Source organism: Pollachius pollachius, assembly GCF_949987615.1.
Source record: "Pollachius pollachius genome assembly, chromosome: 5".
Lineage (NCBI taxonomy): Eukaryota > Metazoa > Chordata > Actinopteri > Gadiformes > Gadidae > Pollachius > Pollachius pollachius.
The window spans coordinates 5,475,636-5,495,296 of record NC_136938.1 but is presented as its reverse complement, the minus strand read 5'-3'; the positions used below and the strand labels follow the sequence as shown (position 1 = coordinate 5,495,296).

At 48.8% G+C, this 19,661-nt stretch overlaps 1 protein-coding gene across 2 annotated transcripts in view; it reads left to right on the top strand.

Annotated features, from left to right (window-relative positions):
* Positions 1 to 19,661, top strand: part of adcy7 (adenylate cyclase 7) — a 59,274-nt gene that overhangs the window by 31,403 nt on the left and 8,210 nt on the right. The window contains exons 6-20 of one of the 2 annotated variants that reach the window (XM_079736516.1): positions 177 to 337; positions 3,411 to 3,522; positions 4,047 to 4,174; positions 4,690 to 4,848; positions 6,366 to 6,498; positions 6,996 to 7,184; positions 7,755 to 7,798; positions 9,080 to 9,139; positions 9,937 to 10,014; positions 10,141 to 10,210; positions 10,878 to 10,975; positions 11,561 to 11,645; positions 13,104 to 13,241; positions 13,382 to 13,480; positions 17,551 to 17,765. In XM_079736516.1, coding sequence (XP_079592642.1) covers positions 177 to 337; positions 3,411 to 3,522; positions 4,047 to 4,174; positions 4,690 to 4,848; positions 6,366 to 6,498; positions 6,996 to 7,184; positions 7,755 to 7,798; positions 9,080 to 9,139; positions 9,937 to 10,014; positions 10,141 to 10,210; positions 10,878 to 10,975; positions 11,561 to 11,645; positions 13,104 to 13,241; positions 13,382 to 13,480; positions 17,551 to 17,765 — 1,769 coding nt within the window. The remainder of the gene's footprint in view (positions 1 to 176; positions 338 to 3,410; positions 3,523 to 4,046; positions 4,175 to 4,689; positions 4,849 to 6,365; positions 6,499 to 6,995; positions 7,185 to 7,754; positions 7,799 to 9,079; positions 9,140 to 9,936; positions 10,015 to 10,140; positions 10,211 to 10,877; positions 10,976 to 11,560; positions 11,646 to 13,103; positions 13,242 to 13,381; positions 13,481 to 17,550; positions 17,766 to 19,661) is intronic. The other variant, XM_079736517.1, reaches the window with a different exon arrangement.

The following is a 19,661-nucleotide window of genomic DNA, read 5'->3' as shown; positions in this document are numbered from 1 at the left end:
TGTGTGTCTGTGTGTACATTGGGGTTGTTTGCGTGTGTATGTGTGTGTACATTGGTGGTGTTTATGTGTGTGTGTATGTACATTGGGTGTGTGTGTGTGTACATTGGGGGAGTTCATGCATGTAAGTGTGTGTGTACATTGGAGGTGTTCATGTGTGTGTGTGTGTGTGTCCTTAGGAGAGCCTGCTGCTGTCCGTGCTGCCCGTCTACATCTCCATGAAGATGAAGCTGGCCATCATGGAGCGGCTGCAAGAGTGCAAGGACAAGGAGGAACAGCAGCGACTGGTGAAGGACAACAACTTCCACAGCCTCTACGTCAAGCGGCACGAGAACGTCAGGTAGGACCTCTGAGGCCGGTACAACACCTCTCCCGAGAGGGAAGTCTATGCCCATGACGCCAATCGCTGCTCCTCTCCCAGGAGAAGCTGGTCCACAGCTTCTCCTGAGAGGGAAGTCCATCCCCATGAGCCATGGGGGAGGACAAGAGCCGTCCCCCATGGCTCATGTCACATCTCGCCTCCCCTTCATTGATTATTTCACTGCCTGTCATTATGTTTCTCGCATGTCTGTCGTCACTCACCTTAATTGTTTTCACCTGTCCCTCGTTAACGTCCCCGTCCTTGTGTATTCAGTCAGCGTTGTATCTCCTCCTCTGTGCCAGTTCGTCTTTGTTCTTTGTTTCAAGCGTCCCAGCATTTTCCGAGTGCTATTCATGGTTCCCGGTTTTCTGATTCCTGCCAGTTTGCCCCCGACTAGGTCTTTGCCTTCTCCCTGCAGATTGATTACCTTGATCGTCAACTGTTTCCCGTTTACCGACCTATCTGCTAGTAAAGGCCATTCTTTCTACCCAGACTTTGGCCTCACGAGGCGTGCTGGTCCACATGCTCCTCAAAGATTTGGACGTCAAATTGGTTGACTTGAAGGTCGCCTTCCATTCTTTAAACATTTTCCTTATTTCCTGTTGAGACCTTAATAAAAAGCACATGAATGTGTCTCGTGTTAGCAGTTGTGGGCCATGTGGGCGGCAGAACTATTTCGCAAAAATTGATGCGCATCCAAACTGTTAACACAGGGGTGATGTAGCTGTCATTCCTTCTGCATGGACAGAAAAATAAACATTAAGCAAATGTTTGCCTTTTATGCCCTTATCTCTTTATCCGCATCCAAAATTAAATCACGCTGGAATATCCTCCTGTTTATAATATGTTTTTCGACCCTATATTTCGGTCTCTGGTTACATTTCACTCGACTGTTTTATTCCATTTCGAAAACTCTCCGTAGACATTTAATCTGATATGCTCTCTGCGGGCTCTGTAGAACAGGCACACGTAAAGCCCTGATGTTATCAACCTGATTCCGGAATTTCTCCCTCATATTCCCTCCCATCACGTCCAACACAGACCAGGGATTCATCCTGAAGCACGAGATTAAAAGGATTTCAATAGCACAAAGCCCTTTGTTCATGATTGTTTTATCAATTTAGGATGTGCCGACAGATACCGGATTATCTGGCTGAGATACTGGATTAACTGATGGGAGCGTACTGAACACTGGGCAGCAGCAGCATGAGCCAGAGGGCAGGGGAATGTAATCGTGAGAATAAGCAGAGGGAACCTCCTCAGAGCAGACGAGGCTAACCGGCTAAACAGTGGCTAATGAGGCTAACATCTAGCCCGGCTTGGTTTCACTCAGACACCACTGGATTCTTTGGCTCTTTATGGAGCTCCTGCCCGTGCTCGTGTGCCTTTGTGTTCCCTTAAACCCTCAGCACATACCTGTTGATAGACGGCCTGTGTGCCCGTGTCGGCCCCCTATAATTACACCGGCCGAGCCCGTCATTAGCTCTGTGGTGTGTCTGAGCACCGCCAGCCAGCTGCTCTTTCTCAGCCAGTCGGGGGAGCGAAAGGTCGGGTATCGGTGTCTGTGATGGGATCAGCGCCGACTTTAATTAGGATGTGCTGGGATGCAGCTGTGGACTACTAGCCGACGACAGGTCTGGCCGTAGAGCGCGATCTCCGGGGAACCAATAAAGACCTGGTGATTAGGGAGACCCCGAGCTCGATGAAGGTGCCGGGTTTGAGTCCCTTGAGGTGCAGCCAGTGCCTGCACAGTTATTCTTCTTTAATGTCCAAAATGAATGACCTATGCCTTTCTTGCAGAGAGATCAATGACGTATATAAAACTAAAATGGCACTTAATTAAACCTGCATTATGTTACTTTTCTGATGCAGCTGTTTAGTCATCAAAAATGTGTTACCTGAACTAGAAGGTTTCTCAAGGATAAAACCGACCCTTCCAAAAGTCAATCCATCCAGGGAATTTGTCGTCTATTAATTGTTACAACTGTTGTTCCACGTTATTCTGGTCCTCTTCTTCCCCGAAAATGCAGCAGGGGAGTCTTGAATCTCCCTGAAGGGACTTTCTCATTGGCCGATATTTGACATTCAAATTATCCCTAACATCACCAGCTACAACACAAGACACAAGAGATTGCTAATGGGAAACCATACCGAGTGCAGGTTTAACACATCGGTTGTTACCTCTATTGTTACTTAAGGTACTGTATGGGTTTTGGAGTGGTGCATTCAAAAGCCAGTGGTGGCCCGCATTGTTTCAGTTCCTGACTTTAATGGACCCATTGAGTAAGGGTGGCTTTCTGCAGAGACGGCAGGCAGTTGTGTCAAAAGGAGGGTTGAAGTGTTCCCCTTTTACACTCTTCTGGCCCTTCCAGACATCCTTCAGCCTCGTTGCCGCCTTGTCCCCTTGTCTCCTTGTCTCCTTGTCCCCTTGCCTACCGAGCTCTGCTCGGACACAGCTGAGGCGCCATCTCTCTAGAAACTTGTCCACCAGTGCAGGGGATCTTATCAAAGCCTGTTTTGCCTAAACTGAAAAGGTAAACTAACCTTTTGTGAAGGCTCTGTGCGGTGACTCAAAGGCCACTCCGAGGAACTCTGTCTTGGGAAACCCTTTCAAGGAAATGTTTGTTCCTAGGAGATGGGTTGCTCCTTTTGGCACACGTGAGGTAATAGAACACTGCTGACAAATATGAACTTGGCAACGTGTTGTCTTTGTGTGGTATTTGTTTCTTGAACAGTGATGTTGGCTAAGCCATGTGTTTGACTTTAGGTCACTGGTATGAACCAAATAGAACAAACCATTTAGTGCGCTGCAGTGTTTGTTCCAGAGCATTATCTGTTGAGAAGAAAAGGTTGATTAAGTATATGAGGATGCTTCCCTTTCAGTTGTTTTTCATCAATGCATTCATCAAAAACCAAAAGTACATGTTTCATAGAGTGTGGCAGGAGAGCAATGCACTTAACCAAACCACCGCGTTTCTGACGATTTACTGTGTCTTCCTGAGCAAGTCCTCCTCCGTCGTGGTAACGTCTGTGTTCACGGCTTGTTCCACAGTATCCTCTATGCTGACATCGTCGGCTTCACCCGTCTGGCCACTGACTGCTCCCCCAAGGAGCTGGTCATCATGCTTAACGAGCTCTTTGGAAAGTTCGACCAAATCGCCAAGGTGAGTTAATGATTGGAACTGCTCACGGACTCGGTTGTAATCGTTAACGTTAGAAATAATAAGCTCTACATTTGCATTGCGTCATGATCTCATTCTCCTGCAACAAAGAAAAAAGCCATTATTTACATCTAATACTATAATGAGGTATTTTTCATTCCAAAACCATATTGAGAAAACGGATGGCGTGAAATGTTTAGAGGATGTATCCTGGAGTATTATCTATATTTTGCCCACAAGCCCACACAGACACTGTTATTATTCCAGGGTCATTTTGTCCAGTTAGAGACCCTCAAGATGTATGAATCATGGTGTTTCCAGCCACATCAGCATCTCGGTAACTTACTTTAGTTGGATAGGTTGAACACATTAAGCTTTGACAGTAAGCTTGTTGAGCATTAAACTAGGGTAGAGTGATTATTGAAGAAGCATTTTTTGTCATATTTGTCGATGGAAATAATAATAACTCCTGTGCCTGCAGCTTTGATTGTGTTCACCCTGTCTTCCTCTCTTCTCGCCGCTCAAAGGAGAACGAGTGCATGAGGATCAAGATCCTGGGAGACTGCTACTACTGTGTGTCCGGGCTGCCCGTCTCTCTGCCCAAGCACGCCAAGAACTGTGTGAAGATGGGCCTGGACATGTGTGAAGCTATCAAGTGAGTCTGGCAGCCTCACTAACCGTCATAGTAACGGCGTCGTTCGCCTTACATACCAGAAGAGGAAAACTAATACTGTCACAGATATATTAAAGCGAAACTCTTGAACTCGCCTGAGATCCACTTCTCCAACCACCAACACCATACCAACAGCGATATGTTGCTTCTATTTCTTCTGACAAATGTACTCAATGTAAGTCGCTTTGGATGAAAGCATCTGCTACGTGCCCTAAATGTAAATCTAAATGTAAAAGAGAATCACACGTTTGTTGTTGCTTTTCTCCATCCGTTAGATTATGTTAACGGGATGGATTATGTTCATAGCCTGATAAATCCAAGCCCTTTGTGGGTTTGGGGAATCAAGTAAAGTTACCGGGACACAAAGAGCACTAGCTGCAGCGGATGGAGGTAGGCTGTGAGGTGGCGGGCTGGTGTATTTTGGAAGGGAGACGTCAGCTGAAGGCAGGAACAACAGATTGCCTCAGGGCTGATGTCATGCCCCCTTGTGCCTCCAGGCTCGTGCGAGAGGTCACCGGCGTGGACATCAACATGAGGGTGGGCGTACACTCGGGGAACGTGCTCTGCGGAGTCATTGGCTTGCGCAAGTGGCAGTTTGACGTGTGGTCACATGACGTCACCCTGGCCAATCACATGGAGTCTGGCGGACTGCCTGGGTAAGAGAAAGGACTATTTGCATATTTGTTTTTTTACATGTTCATCATGTAAAGTATTGCACTTTTGAGGCTTTGGAAATTACACTGCAAATGAGCTAAAATCTTTTTGGAAATACATTTATTTAAATGGATGCATTTATCTTCGTTCAAAGAACCAATGTGATCTATACCCTTCTGCAAATTACTGCAATTGTTTTTTAAACATTTTCCAATCCATGTGACTTAATTACAAATGATAAACATTTAATTTGACAGATGTCTAAATGTCTAATGATTAATTGATACATTTTATTGGAGACGTTTGAGGTTTCTGTCCTGCGTTAATGGACCTGCACCAAACAGCTGATGCATGTGGTTTCGCTGAGTGTTTACCCCCCTGTGTTCTGAGTCTTTAACCCCCTGTGGTCTGAGTCTTTACCCCCCTGTGGACTGAGTCTTTACCCCCCTGTGTTCTGAGTCTTTACCCTCCTGTGTTCTGAGTCTTTGCCCCCCTGTGGACTGAGTGTTTACCCCCCTGTGGTCTTTGTGTTAACCCCCCTGTGTTCTAAGTCTTTGCCCCCCTGTGGACTGAGTCTTTACCCCCCTGTGGACCGAGTCTTTACCCCCCTGTGGACTGAGTGTTTACCCCCTGTGGACTGAGTGTTTACCCCCCTGTGGACTGAGTGTTTACCCCCTGTGGACTGAGTATTTACCCCCCTGTGGACTGAGTCTTTACCCCCCTGTGGTCTTTGTGTTAACCCCCCTGTGTTCTAAGTCTTTGCCCCCCTGTGGACTGAGTCTTTACCCCCCTGTGGACCGAGTCTTTACCCCCCTGTGGACTGAGTGTTTACCCCCTGTGGACTGAGTGTTTACCCCCCTGTGGACTGAGTGTTTACCCCCTGTGGACTGAGTGTTAACCCCCTGTGGACTGAATGTTTACCCCCCTGTGGACTGAGTGTTTACCCCCCTGTGGACTGAGTCTTTACCCCCCTGTGGACTGAGTGTTTACCCCCTGTGGACTGAGTGTTTACCCCCCTGTGGACTGAGTGTTTACCCCCTGTGGACTGAGTATTTACCCCCCTGTGGACTGAGTCTTTACCCCCCTGTGGTCTTTGTGTTAACCCCCCTGTGTTCTAAGTCTTTGCCCCCCTGTGGACTGAGTCTTTACCCCCCTGTGGACCGAGTCTTTACCCCCCTGTGGACTGAGTGTTTACCCCCTGTGGACTGAGTGTTTACCCCCCTGTGGACTGAGTGTTTACCCCCTGTGGACTGAGTATTTACCCCCCTGTGGACTGAGTCTTTACCCCCCCTGTGGTCTTTGTGTTAACCCCCCTGTGTTCTAAGTCTTTGCCCCCCTGTGGACCGAGTCTTTACCCCCCTGTGGACTGAGTGTTAACCCCCTGTGGACTGAATGTTTACCCCCCTGTGGACTGAGTGTTTACCCCCCTGTGGACTGAGTCTTTACCCCCCTGTGGACTGAGTGTTTACCCCCCTGTGGACTGAGTCTTTACCCCCCTTTTGTCCTGTCCCGGGCCCAGCCGGGTCCACATCACAGAGGCCACCCTGAAGCACCTGAACCGGGCCTACGAGGTGGAGGAGGGCAACGGCCACCTGAGGGACGCTTACCTCAAGGAGATGAACGTCCGCACCCACCTGGTCATCGACCCGCGGGTCAGAGTCTCATGTAGTCCATAAAGTTGTCCCTGATGTTGTCCCTGATTTAGTCTCTGTAGAGCCACGCAGCTTGTCTGGATGGTCTCGCTAGCTGCCTAAGTAATGTCGGCTTCTCCATGGCCATGATTTTTGACTAACTAAATGTTTCTGCTCGTCTATCAAACGCGACTGTTGATCCCCATAGAGAGCTGAAGTATTCTCTTATATGACTTTGTACTACACCCACGTTTGAGTGCCTTTGTTCTGAAACTGAAATATATGTGTGGTTGTGGGTGTGTGTGTGTGTGTGTGTGTGTGTGTGTGTGTGGGATGGCGTGTGCCTGCCTTCGTGTGGGTGTGTGTTTGTGTGCGTGTTTGTGTTTGTTTGTCTGTGCGTGTGTGTGTGTGCATGGAGTGAGTGCGCCCGGGTCTGTGTGTGCATGCCTGTGTGTTTGGTGTGTGTGTGTGTGCGTATGTGTGTGCATCTATGTGTGTGCGTGTGTGTGTGCGTGCAGTCCAAGGACCAGTCTCTGAACAACCGCCACGTGCTGAAGCACCGCGTGAACGACGGGCTGAAGATGAGGGCGTCGGTCCGCATGACGCGCTACCTGGAGTCCTGGGGCGCCGTCAAGCCCTTCGCCCACCTCCAGAACCGCGACGGCTTCACCGCTGACGCCATCGGCAACGGCAAGCCGCGCTGCAAGGTGAGCAGGGTCGGATTCGGCGCCTTCATCACCGCTCACTCATCCCCTGTCAATCATCCCCTGTCAGTTCAGGTCAGGGGATGTGGTTAATTAATTGAGTGAAAATGGGGACAACGTACACATTCAGATGAAGTGTATTTTTACTGATCTGTAGCAGAAGCACGCATGTTTTTAATTATGTATTTTAATTTGAATTGGAAATTTAATCATTGAGGATAAAACTATCTTTGAAGAGTGCCCTGGCCATGGCAGGCAGCAGCAGCGGCAGTCGACTACAGACCGTTTCACACAGAAAAGCATCACTCCGTTTTGTACCTCAACGATAATGAAATCCTGTAAAAATACAGGATTTCATCAAATGAAAGAGTAAATAGAGTAAATACAGGGGCTCTCAGGCTGTAAAACATGGACAGAGAGCTACTGTCGCTCCAGTACAATAGACTGAAAGACATTCATTGCCACTGGGGCGTCCGATGGAAACCACTTGAAAGGCTTTGGGAAAAGGGTGTTGAGTGTTGAGACTTGGAACCAAAGTGACAGGAGCTTATTTGTGAATTTCTCCTTTTCTAGGACATTCCTTTGCACTCGGCTACCTCCTCCAAGAACACGGAGAGGTAAGACCTGGCTGCTCATCTCTGCAGGGTGGGGGAGAGGGTGTGCATGCCGCTTCCAAAAGGTTTCAGGACTTCCAGAGGTCTTTCCACAGACTGGGACAGGGGGCAGGTTCAGGTGTGACAGGGTCGTACACCGAGCTCAATGACTGACCCCTCAGTACATACTGATGGTGTTGATGTGACCGGTACTGGTTTGTAGAGGTGGAGGGTTCTGCCGAGGTCAGGTTTACTGCATGCGTTTCAGAGGCGTTTTAGTGCCCGCGTTGGAACAAGGCTGCATTGGAAATGAATGGACGTGTTGTAGAAGGCGTTATGCTTCGATGTTTTACATGCTCCCTTGTTAAACGCCTGTCCGTCGGATACGCCTGCTGGTAAAATGAGAGGTCATCTTTCGGTTAATCAAACGCTGAGGGACATGCTGACCTACTCAAAGACGTATCTGTGCCCGACTAAAAGTTTAAAGCCTCTTAAAATATGATTTTAGAATAGAGCTCGACTCGGGCCGTCTGAGCAGAAAATGCCTCTGCTCTCGTGTTCATCCAGAGCTGAGCTTCTGACTTCTGGGGAGAACGCCGAACGACATAGTTGGGAAATAAGAAAATTCCCCCTTTCAAGATGTTTAGTCTGACTCGTGGTTAGTTGACACATATTGTTTCAAATTCCCGCCGCACATGCTGTGAACTAGATTTAACAACGTTTGCGTGTTCAGCAGTATGGATCCCTGTTCTCTCGGTCTGGTTCAGGAACCGAGGGGGACTGAAAGAACCGGGTCTTCGTCCAAAACCGTCTTGATAGATCCCTCCTGATTATCTTTGTATCTTTTCCCTTAACAAATCATCTGTACTCAGACATGTATAATTAGTCTTGTATATCGTCCCGAAACACATGTATAGCATATCTCCCAAACAGAGAGGCTGCGTCTCGCTGTCGGACCGCAGGGGAGGTGAAACATGAGACCACTTATGTTTTCAATGTGCCGAGTTTGTTTGGATTACGGTGATGAGGCCCATGCCAGACTAATCCAATCAGTTCGACTGCTTTGATTGGTTTAACACTGACCGGCGATCGGTTAGGGAAAACAGAGATGCAAGTAACTCCTGTCTGAGAGGAACCATCACCAGACACCGCCGCTTACCCCCCCCTTATTACCTTGTTATGCTCCCCCTCGCCGCTCGGCGATTCATGGGGTTTGGAAACTTGGCCCGACGGTTATTGGATTTCCCATTTCTGGCGGTTTATTTTTAGTGTGCCGTGATGGACGTGTCATTGTGTCCCTGACAGCTTGGACGACTTTCCAGAGGAGCCCTTCTCCTTGCCAGCCCCCCCCTTCAGCAGTTCGAAGTGAGTCGGGACCCCGGACCCTTGGCGAGTCCTCTGACTCACCGCAGTAGTTCTCAACCTTTTTCGGCAAACCAATCTAACCAAACCTTGAGTTGAAAGCAACACGAAACGTTTTCCCAACCAGACCGCCCCCCTAAGGTCAAGAAGGGTTGAATTTGACGTCAGGCTACAGTTTACAGTGTTATTTTACGAGACTCTAGACGGGGGCCTGCAGGTTTAAAAAGGCTTGAGAACCACTGCCCTAGTGAGGAGGCCCCTGCTGTTCTAACACTAATCCCAGTCCCCGTCATACAGGGCCGGCTTCTCTTCCCTCCTCCCTCCTAACCAGATCCAGTCTCGTTCATAACAGGGGAACATGGCTGCTCCAAAGCCATCATAAACTGAAACCCTCTAACTTTCCCATCTGCAGACTGACCCGCTTCTCTAAAACAACTGACCTCTGACGCATCTGAATGCGTGTGCGTGTTTCTCTGCTTGTGTGCACAGGGATGTTTTCGCATGTACGCGGGAACCCTTAGTGTTTAAGGTGCTCGGTTGACACACACAGACATTGCCGGAACACCACCGGCTGAATTCCTCAGAATTCCACCGCACGTCTCCCCGAGTCCTACGCACGCTCTCTCTCTCGCCTTTCCCACTGATACAAACAGAATGTCTCTCAGACGGCTAGATAGCGGAGCTAACCAGGGCCGTTTGTGTTTGGAGCAGCCTCCCTGCTGGCCGGTCTGTCTACCCCCTGATGGTCGGTGTCTGTCTGTCTGTCTCGCCCCTGATTGTGGCTGTGCTTTCCGGAGCAGGAACAAGTCCCAGAAGAGCAAGTTTGACGAGGCTCTGCACGACGAGATGACCACCACCATCGACGAGCTCAGCAGCAAGTAGGTCATCAGTCGGTCCTCCTGGCTCAGAAGGAAAGCAGTAGCTTTCCTTCGTCCCTTTGGTCCTCGTTTCATTGGTGCCTCCCCCTCCATCTGACGGTCTCTCCCTCCGCGTCTCTCCTGCAGGCAGTGGTCCAACTCTGAGGAGACCAGCAGCCTGGCTCTGTGGTTTCCCAAGAAAGAGCTGGAGAAGCAGGTATGTGGAACACAAGGGCTCACAGAGAGTAGGACGTCGGTTGTTGTCTTTGTCGGTGTGCCAATTTCCTGTGCCCTGTGGTAACATGGGTGTGTGTTGAAGAGGGAGAGTAGAAAGTCCAGCGGTTTCCCTTTTTGACCTTCGATTGTCTGCCTCGTCTTCATTCCTTTTGTACTCCTGAACATTTGACCAGACAATAGTAGAATGAATGTGTTGGTCTTTCCTCTTGGATCGAGTAGTAAATACTATGTGCTGTAGCAGCAGTAGTATGCAGTAGTATACAGTGAAATCCAAACACAACCTTTTCCCAGAGGCAACGTCGTCGGACCAACACAGATGTCGCTCATAATACTAATTATCGCTCTGTTGCTTTAATCCTCAAGTTAAACCAGTGAAGATAAGTAGCAGACCCACTAACTATGAAGGTAACTCACATGGACCATGGACCATGTGCCCTGGTAAAAGTATCAGATCCGCCAATTATGAAGCTCTCTCATATAGACGATGGAAAATGTGCCCTGGTACAAGATAGCATGACGCATGAAAGCATGATAACAGACCCATCTGAAGTGTTCTTTACACCTTCTGAGCCCTATGACGCCGGCTCTGTGAACCTGGTCTATCGCCACTGACCCCGGCCCCCTCCTCTTCCCCTCCCCCTCTGCAGTACCGAGCCTTGGACCTGCCCATGTTCAAGCACTACATTGGCTGTGCCGCCTTCATCTTCTTCTGCATCTTCGTCGTTCAGATGTTCGTCACAAGCAAGTGAGTATCGCAAGGGTTCGATTTCGTTAGCCCCAGCCAGCGGCCTATTTCAGTCTACTTCAAAGTAAGGAGCAATTCCCCCTCCCCCCCACCCCCGACCCATTTGCCAAATCATTACCCAGCTTTCCAAGCAGAGCAAATGTGCTCCGAGTGCCTCTGATGGCCTCCGTCTCTGTGCTGAAGCCTTGCAGTTACATCACCATTTGCGAGCATTCATAAAGTAATTTGAAAATCCATCGTGATGATGTCACCGCCCCATTTTCTGTGCTCTGCGGGCGCATGTTTCCTGCACTAATATAGATTGCCACTAATATTGATTCCTCCTCTTTAAATGTTGTTATTGTATTTTTGCTATCCAGAAAAGTTATTTGTGCATTTAAAATCCATCAAAAAGACATCATTAACGGTGATCACTGTTGTGTAATGGATCAATTATTGGAAAGGGCAGGATGATTACCTCTTTCCCCCCCGGGGATCAGTGAAGTATTTTACATTGTACCAGGGGTTTATTACCACGGCCGTTAAGGTTTCTTCCTCTTTTCCTGAGACGCTGTTCTCTGGTTTTTATGGCATTTTCTGTCTCAGGTCCGAGTGGCTGGGGATGTCTTTTGGATTCCTGGCCTGTTTCTTACTGTTGATTCTGGCCATCTGTTTCGCAAGTCATCTACAGGTCAGTTCTCCATTATATTACACTTTATTTACTTTGATTGATCAATTTCCAGAGATTTGTCTTCATTAGACAAGTCAAGCCACACCCTGAGTGTGTTTGTGTGTCTGTGTCTCTGTTTGTCCGTCTGTCTGTGTGCGCGGTGCATTGTTTCCATGTGTCTACACTTGAACATTGCATCTTCCCTCGTAATTCAAACTAGGGCTGGGCGATTAATCAAATTTTGATATTTTCATTTAATGTTTTATAGAAAGTGCACAGCTGGATACATATCTGTACATTATTTTAGATTTCCCCCCCAAAAATTGGACAATTTTGTGTATTTTTTTAAAATGAAATTTCAAAGTTCTCAGTCACAAAGGTTTTTTTTCTGGAGAGACATGCTGAATTAATACACCATGATTTCAATATTGACCAAAATAATCGTGATTAGGATTTTTTCCATAATCGAGCAGCCCTTACTCAAACTTTTAGTTTAGAAGCACAGACTCACATCAGGGTCACAGAGGCGAGCAGCATGAGCCAGCCTGAACAGTTTCTCCTTGACGCTGGTGCGTTTTCCTGTACGCTCACATGTGCCAGCGACCAGGCAGGGCGCCAGCCTTGGTACGGTCGGCCTGTAAGTGGAAACATGGACGCCGCCAAGTCACGGCATCGGCTTTCATTGTGGTCGAGTTCCACTCACTGAGCCTAATCCTCTCCCCATTGGACCACAGGGTCTGTCATGGTTTACCCCCCACTCTAAATAGTAAAAGGCGGTATGGATGTAGGCCTTCACTCAGGGGAAAAAGCCTGTGCTGACTCACCCACCCAACAGGGTAGTTCATCAAGATTTCTCTTCCTCGCCCTTCTCCCTTCTCATTTGTTTGATTTAAACCGAGCTCGAGTCTCGATAAGATCAGCCAATCGGATCATCAGGATCCTTTCCGTGAATTAGTTGGTCTAAAGGGTAAAGAGAACATTTTGAGGCATACCCCAGGATGATGTGTCGAGGCTAGAGATGTTCCGATATAATTTTTTCCTTCCAGATACCGATTCCGATTCCTTAACTTGCGTATCTGCCGATACCGAGTTTATACCAATACAGCATCTAGCTTTGTAACTACTAAAAGCACTTGTTCTTATTGAAGGGTTCTCTTACGATGACCAATTCAATTTATAATCTATAATTATACATTTGTATTCTTCTAGTTAAGATCGAGCATCCATGTCTTTCCGACTTGGCTCGAACACGCGTCGGTCGGAGTATTCTTTGCCTGTGCAGTAGCTAAGCTAGTCAGGCATTAGTAGCGGATCAGCGCAAAGACTACTCGCCAATACCCTATACATTTTAGGCAATATCGGAGGAATTTCCGATACTGGTATCGGTAACGGAACAACTCTAGTCGAGGCATCCCGTGACGTGTGTTGAAACGTCTCCCTGCTCTTCACCGTCCCACCCTCTGTGCTCCTGTGTTCCAGCGTCTTCTCCCGGAGAAGCTGTCCAGCTGCCAGTGGCTGCCAGCCCTGTCGGAGGCCGTGGTGAAGCGGCCAATCGTGCGCCTGCCCCTGGCCACCCTCGCAACGGCCGTCATCGTGCTTCTGGCGGTGTTTAACCTGGTAACGCTGCGCTCGACGCCCGCTGGCTGACGTCTCTGCCAATCAGAGCTATGCCGCTGTCCAGAGCTCAGATGTCCGCCTTAAAGCCTGCCGGCCACCTGTTGATCATCCTGTGTTTGTTGCCGTTGTTTGTCCCGCAGTGCTTCATCTCCACGAACCCCGCGGAGTGCGAGACTGCCGGTACGAACGAGTCCAGGCAGCAGGAAAGCCAGGCGCAGAAGGGCCTCTTCTACCTACCAGTGAGTGAGCGCTTCATTGCACACACAACGCTCCCGATGGCGGCGGTTCCCCTCCATTAAACAGCTTGTTGTTATGCAGTGCACCACTCGAGATGGAGGTCGAGGGTGTGTTGCGTTAATGTCAAATCCTGTGGCGGTGGCCGGGCTGTGGACGCCAGCGCGTCTTTATAACGAGGCTGGTACGAGCCAGGAACTGTAGCTAGCCAAAGTTAACGAACCGTGACACACTGCTTATTACTCTGCCGCACTTGGGGCATTAGCTTGGAGGGCAGAGCGGGTCAGCTGGAAACCAGACGGTTGAAGGTTAAATCCCTTGACTCTTCCTGGTAAAATGTGTTGAGTAAGACTTGATCTCACTAGAGTGATTGGCCAAGGTAGAAAGACACTGTGTCTGATTAATGTGGCCTCAGATAAATCTATGAATTGGTGTCATTGTTTGATGAACGTAGGATTGTTGCCTTGGAGACGGCGGCGCGCACAGACGCAGCGGCTCACAGCTCTCCCTACTTGTGCCTTTTTTTGTGTGTTGTACGTTCGTTTACTTTCTCTACTGAACACTACAGTCGTTTAGACTTACTGAATATCGGTTTGTAAAGCAAACCTTTACAAGTGCCCGTCAATTTATCAATTTATCACATTTATCTTTTCGGTTTTTCCGGTAAATCGGTTGTAAATTGGTTGCCATGGCGGCGCACACAGCATTTACTCTCTCTACTGAACACTACAGTCTTCTGGACTTACTGGATATCGGTTTCCATCTGAAGATGTCCATCTCCAGTGACTTTCATCGCACTCATAACATTCCTGACGAGATAGCGAGACCAGCGGGATCTCCGTGGATTGTTATCGGGTCTGGCAGGTGACGCAGACGGCGACACGAGAGAGAACAAAGACGGGGCTGCAGGGCTGCGCTACTGGCCAGATGTGTGCTCATCATCACAGAGACATGGCTACATACACAAATCCCTGATGCCACGTGCAGCTGGCACGCTACACAGATGGGATAGGAACAGTGACTCCGGAAAGAGCAGAGGAGGAGGGGTCTGCATCTACGTGAATGAAGGTTGGTGTAACAACAGCACTATTCTGGACAGACACTGTTCTTCTGACCTGGAGTTCATGTCGGTGAGATGCAGACCCTTCTTTCTACCTAGAGAACTAGCTGCTGTTGTCGTCACTGCAGTCTACATACCACCGGACGCTGATGTAAACACGGCTCTCTCTCTGCTACATAATGCCATCAATAACCACCAGCACGCCCACCGCAATGGCGCCCACATTATTGCAGGGGACTTCAATAAAGCAAATCTCAAGACTGTTCTACCAAAATTCTATCAATTTGTAAAATGCCCAACAAGAGGAGAAAACACTCTGGATCATGTGTATTCAAACATCAAGCGTGCATACAGAGCCGTACCCCTCCCCCACCTGGGCCGGTCAGACCACCTCTCCCTGCTCCTCACCCCCGCATACACCCCCCTCTGTCGACAAACAAAGCCCACAAAGAAGACTATTACCACCTGGCCTGAGGATGCCCTCCCCCGACTGCAGGACTGCTTTGAACAAACGCAGTGGGAAGCCTTCTACCATGAAGACCTGGCTACATTCGTAGACACAGTACTGTCTTACATCAAGTACTGCATTGGGAATGTCACTGTGGAAAAGTGCATCCGGGTGTTCCCAAACCAGAAACCATGGATGACAAGCCAGGTCGGCACGCTCCTCCGGGCCCGTGACTCATCCTTCAGATCAGGTGACAGAGCCTTGTACAGCGCCGCTCGCGCCGACCTGAGGAGAGGCATTACGTGGGCCAAAGTAGAATACAAGAGGAGGATAGAGGAACAGCTCAACAACCCCCGGCAGGTGTGGCAGAGCATACAGACCATCACCAATTACAGAGGCTGTGCTGTGACACCCGGGGACTCAGATGCGGCATTGGCAGAGGAGCTGAACAGCTTCTTTGCCCGCTTTGAGTCTCAAACACAGCACTCAGCCACATCACTCCAACCACCACTACAACCCCCATCAGCCTCCAGCAACCCCCCACTCACTCTTGTGGTACAGGACGTGAGGCGGGTGCTCAGTGCAGTTAACCCCCAGCTGCAGGCCCAGATGGAGTACCAGGGAAGGTGCTCAAGGCATGTGCCAACCAGCTATCACAGGTCTTCACTGACATTTTCAACCAGTCTCTGGAACAAGCCGTTATCCCAACCTGCTTGAAATCTGCCACAATCATCCCAATCCCTAAAAAGTCACCCACTACCGGCCTTAATGACTTCCGCCCCGTAGCACTCACCCCAGTCATCACCAAGTGCTTTGAGAAACTGGTGTTGAGACACATCAAAGCCTGTCTCCCCCCCACCCTGGACACAGACCAACCTGGGGCTCCCACCACCCACCTGCTCCTGGATAAAAGACTTTCTGGTCAACCGACCCCAGCAGGTGAAACTGGGTCCTCACCTCTCCTCCTCCCGCACTCTCAGCATTGGCTCTCCCCAGGGCTGTGTGCTGAGCCCACTACTCTACTCCCTCTACACATCCGACTGCAGTCCCACCCACCCAGAGAACATCATTGTCAAATTCGCTGATGACACAACGGTGGTGGGCCTTATAACAGGGGGAAACGAGGCGGCCCACAGAGATGAGGTCCTGAAACTTGGAGAGTGGTGTGTATCTAACAACCTGGCATTGAACATCACCAAGACCAAGGAACTCATCCTGGACTTCCGACGGAACAGAGCCGCCCCTGCCCCCCTGTACATCAACGGTGAAGGTGTGGAGCGAGTGCAGTCCTTCAAAATCCTCGGATTCCACATCTCTGCTGATCTCTCCTGGTCGGTCAACACCTCAGCGCTGGTCAAGAAGGCCCAGCAGCGGCTACATTTTCTGAGGGTGCTCAGGAGGGAGCATCTAAACACACAGCTGCTGGTGACCTTCTTCCGCTCCACCATCGAGAGCCTGCTGACCTGCGCTGTGTCAGTGTGGCACTCCAGCTGCACGGAGGCCGACAGGAAGAGACTGCAGAGGGTGGCAAACGTTGCGCAAAAAATCATTGGCTGCCCTCTGCCTTCCTTAAGCATCATCTACGGCTCCCGCTGTCTCAGCAGGGCCAGAGGGATCCTGAAGGACACCACCCACCCCGGCTACCATCTCTTCAACCTGTTGCCTTCTGGCAGGTGCTTCAGGTCCATATATGCCAGAACAAATAGACTCAGGAACAGCTTCTTTCCCAAAGCTGTCACCATACTGAACTCAGATCTGCACTGATGTTTGTCTGTTTGTGGTCTTTACTGTGTATTTAAATTTTTATTTATTTTTATTATATATTGCTTTTGTATATTATTATATATTATAGATTCAATAACTATCTATGCACTTTTAAGGAGCTGCTCATTGCATTTCGTTGTACTTTGTATAATGACAAAGCTTTCTATTCTATTCTATTCTATTAGCAGTAGCAGCTGCACTCCCTTTAGCCATCCTTGGAAACATAACGGTAACTGTGTCATAACACCAAAAGTGAAGCGAATATTCGCATGGGTGCCTCTCTTGTGAGCAACAAAGTTGCTTTCCACCAATTCATTCTCAACCATGGCCGAGATTAACAGCATTGCGATTCTTTACTTGTTGTTGAAGTACCAGAGATGACGTTTACTGGTTCATAATATCATCCGGAGGCGGACAAAGCTTTTGGCGGTGATACTATATATTATATATGAACTCCAGGAGTCCGCAAACGGCAACAACTAATTCTCCTGCATGTTGCCGTTCAATCTGGACTTCAGGGATTGAACGCTGATAGGCCGTCACGACAAAGAAACAAGCAAAATTCTCAAAAAAGTTTAAATGTTTAATCTTGAGCGAGTTGTTTGTGCAAGTAGAATCACGCGTAATCGGCGCAGACCAGGTTTTCATACATCAATTCGCGCCGTAGGTTTTTCCGGCGAAAAAAACCTCTCTTTTGGTGTCTTCGTATTGAGTTTGTATGGATTGGTGCCTCGCCTTAATTTTTAGTGTGACCGCACCTTAACAGTTGCCTGTTTGTCTGCTCCCTACCCCCGCACGCTTAGTACTCCGTGTTCTGCTGCATCCTGTCCCTGATCGCGTGCGGCGTCTTCCTGAGGGTGAGCTTCGAGCTCAAGGTGCTCTTCCTCACGCTGACCTCCTCCGCGTACTACATCATCATCCTCAGCTTCCGGCAGGGCCTCTTTACGGCCTACGGGAACGTCCTCTACATCAACGCCAGCGTCCTGACCCCCGGTGGCCACGCGCTGAACTGCAGCAGGTGAGACCGTAGTCAGGTTCTGATGCATTGTGGCCGTTGGGGGGAATGAGAGCCAATCACGTTGTCTGCTTGAGGATGTAGAAAGAAGGTCCAGCGGTCTACAGGAACTTAGAAAGGGTTTATTTGTCCTACACTACAGAGTTTTAATTGCCTTACATTCGATTTAGAAAAGTGTTATCATTTGAACACTTACTTATCTTGATTGATTGCTGCATTCTATCAAATAGTAAGGATTAAAGGAACCATCTGTATGCATCTAAAAATCTGAAGGTAATAAGAATGGATATCTTGGTGACGTTCTCCTCAGCCCCCACAAGGAGCAGAGCAATGTTTCCATAATCGATTCAATGGGGTTCCATTACCATCCATCACAATCCATCCACTGGCTCCCAAAAGATGGTTTGGCTGCTATTACCTCAGGCCCCTGTGTTAGTGCTGAAGTGGAAAGATGAAAAGCCGTTTGCTCCCGTCCAACGGGCCAGAGACCTAAAGCACTTGTGGCTATTTGAGAAGATCAGAGAGAGAATGATTCCCTCCTGGTTCATCTCACGTGTCTCAGAGGAACCAGCTCTATACCGGCAGAATCCCCTGGCCTGGACCTCAATGGCTGAGTGCAGCCACTTACACCCGAGTATCAGTTCAACTACGCAACACACAAAGACTCCTTTTCTTTTCTTCCTTTCTTTCTTTCTCACGGTCGATCGTTCTATCTTTCCTTCTTCCTCACGTTTGATCTTCGTTTGTTTGTTTGTTCATTCCATTGTCATTTCTTTCTTTCTTTCTTTCTTTCTTTCTTTCTTTCTTTCTTTCTTTCTTTCTTTCTTTCTTTCTTTCTCTCCTCCTTTCTTTCCTTCCTTCTTTCCCTCTTCCTCTCTTTCCTCCTCTCAATCAGAAAGCTTGCCCATATGATAACACACAGAGACGTGTCAGATCGTGGTGCTCACATTAAACAAAGCGGGGTCATCCACAACCACAAATATGTTTCAAACTTTCACCAAGTGCAGGAGCAATAAGCTAGGAGTGGGTGTTCAGCAGCTGGAGGGAAAGACCCTTCAGAGGTACTAAGGGGTGGTGACGGACCTACATACAGTGGGTTTGCATAAACATGCATACACTTACCTACATATATACATAGATACGAGGTGGAGGCATGTACCCCCAGCTGGGTTAGTGTGCGGTGGGGCAGCACTGGGCCGGTGGGGTTGAACACTGAGCTGTGACCCACAAACAGGACTCAGGCGTAGGCGTTGGGGGAACCCGGGCGCTGAAGTGTTGTGTGTTGAAGGCACAAGCTTACCACATCCTCCACTGAGCGTTTGGCTCTGAGTGCAAACTCTCTCTCCCCCTCCATCCCTCTGTCTCTGTCTCTCTCTCCTCTCACTCTCTGTCTCTCTCTCCGTCTCTCCTCCTAGCTCTCTGTCTCTGTCTCTCTCTCCTCCTCTTTCTCTCTCTCTCTCCTCCTGTCTCTCCTTCTCCCTTTCTCCTCGCTATCTCTCTCCTCCTCTCTCTGTCCCTCTCTCTCTCTATCTCCTCCTTTCTCTCTGTCTCTCTCTCTCTCTGTTGCTCTCTCTGTCTCTCCTCCTCGCTCTCTTCCTCTATCTCCTCCTGCTGTGCATAGATGTGTTTGGATGGGGAGTGCTGCTGAGAAAATATAATTTAGTTTAAATTAACTTTCATAAATAAGTCTGTTCTGTTGGTGCGGAAGCACAGTTGATTTTTAAACATCTTTTAAAAGTTGGGGGGAATTGAATTGCGCCCATTCTTCCAATCCATGAGAGAATCTCTGCCTTGTTGTCCAACTCTCAAGTGTTGTGTGTGTGTGTGTGTGTGTGTGTGTGTGTGTTCAGAGGCTGTATGTGTGTGTGTTGTTCAAAGGCTGTCTGCGTGTGTGTTGTT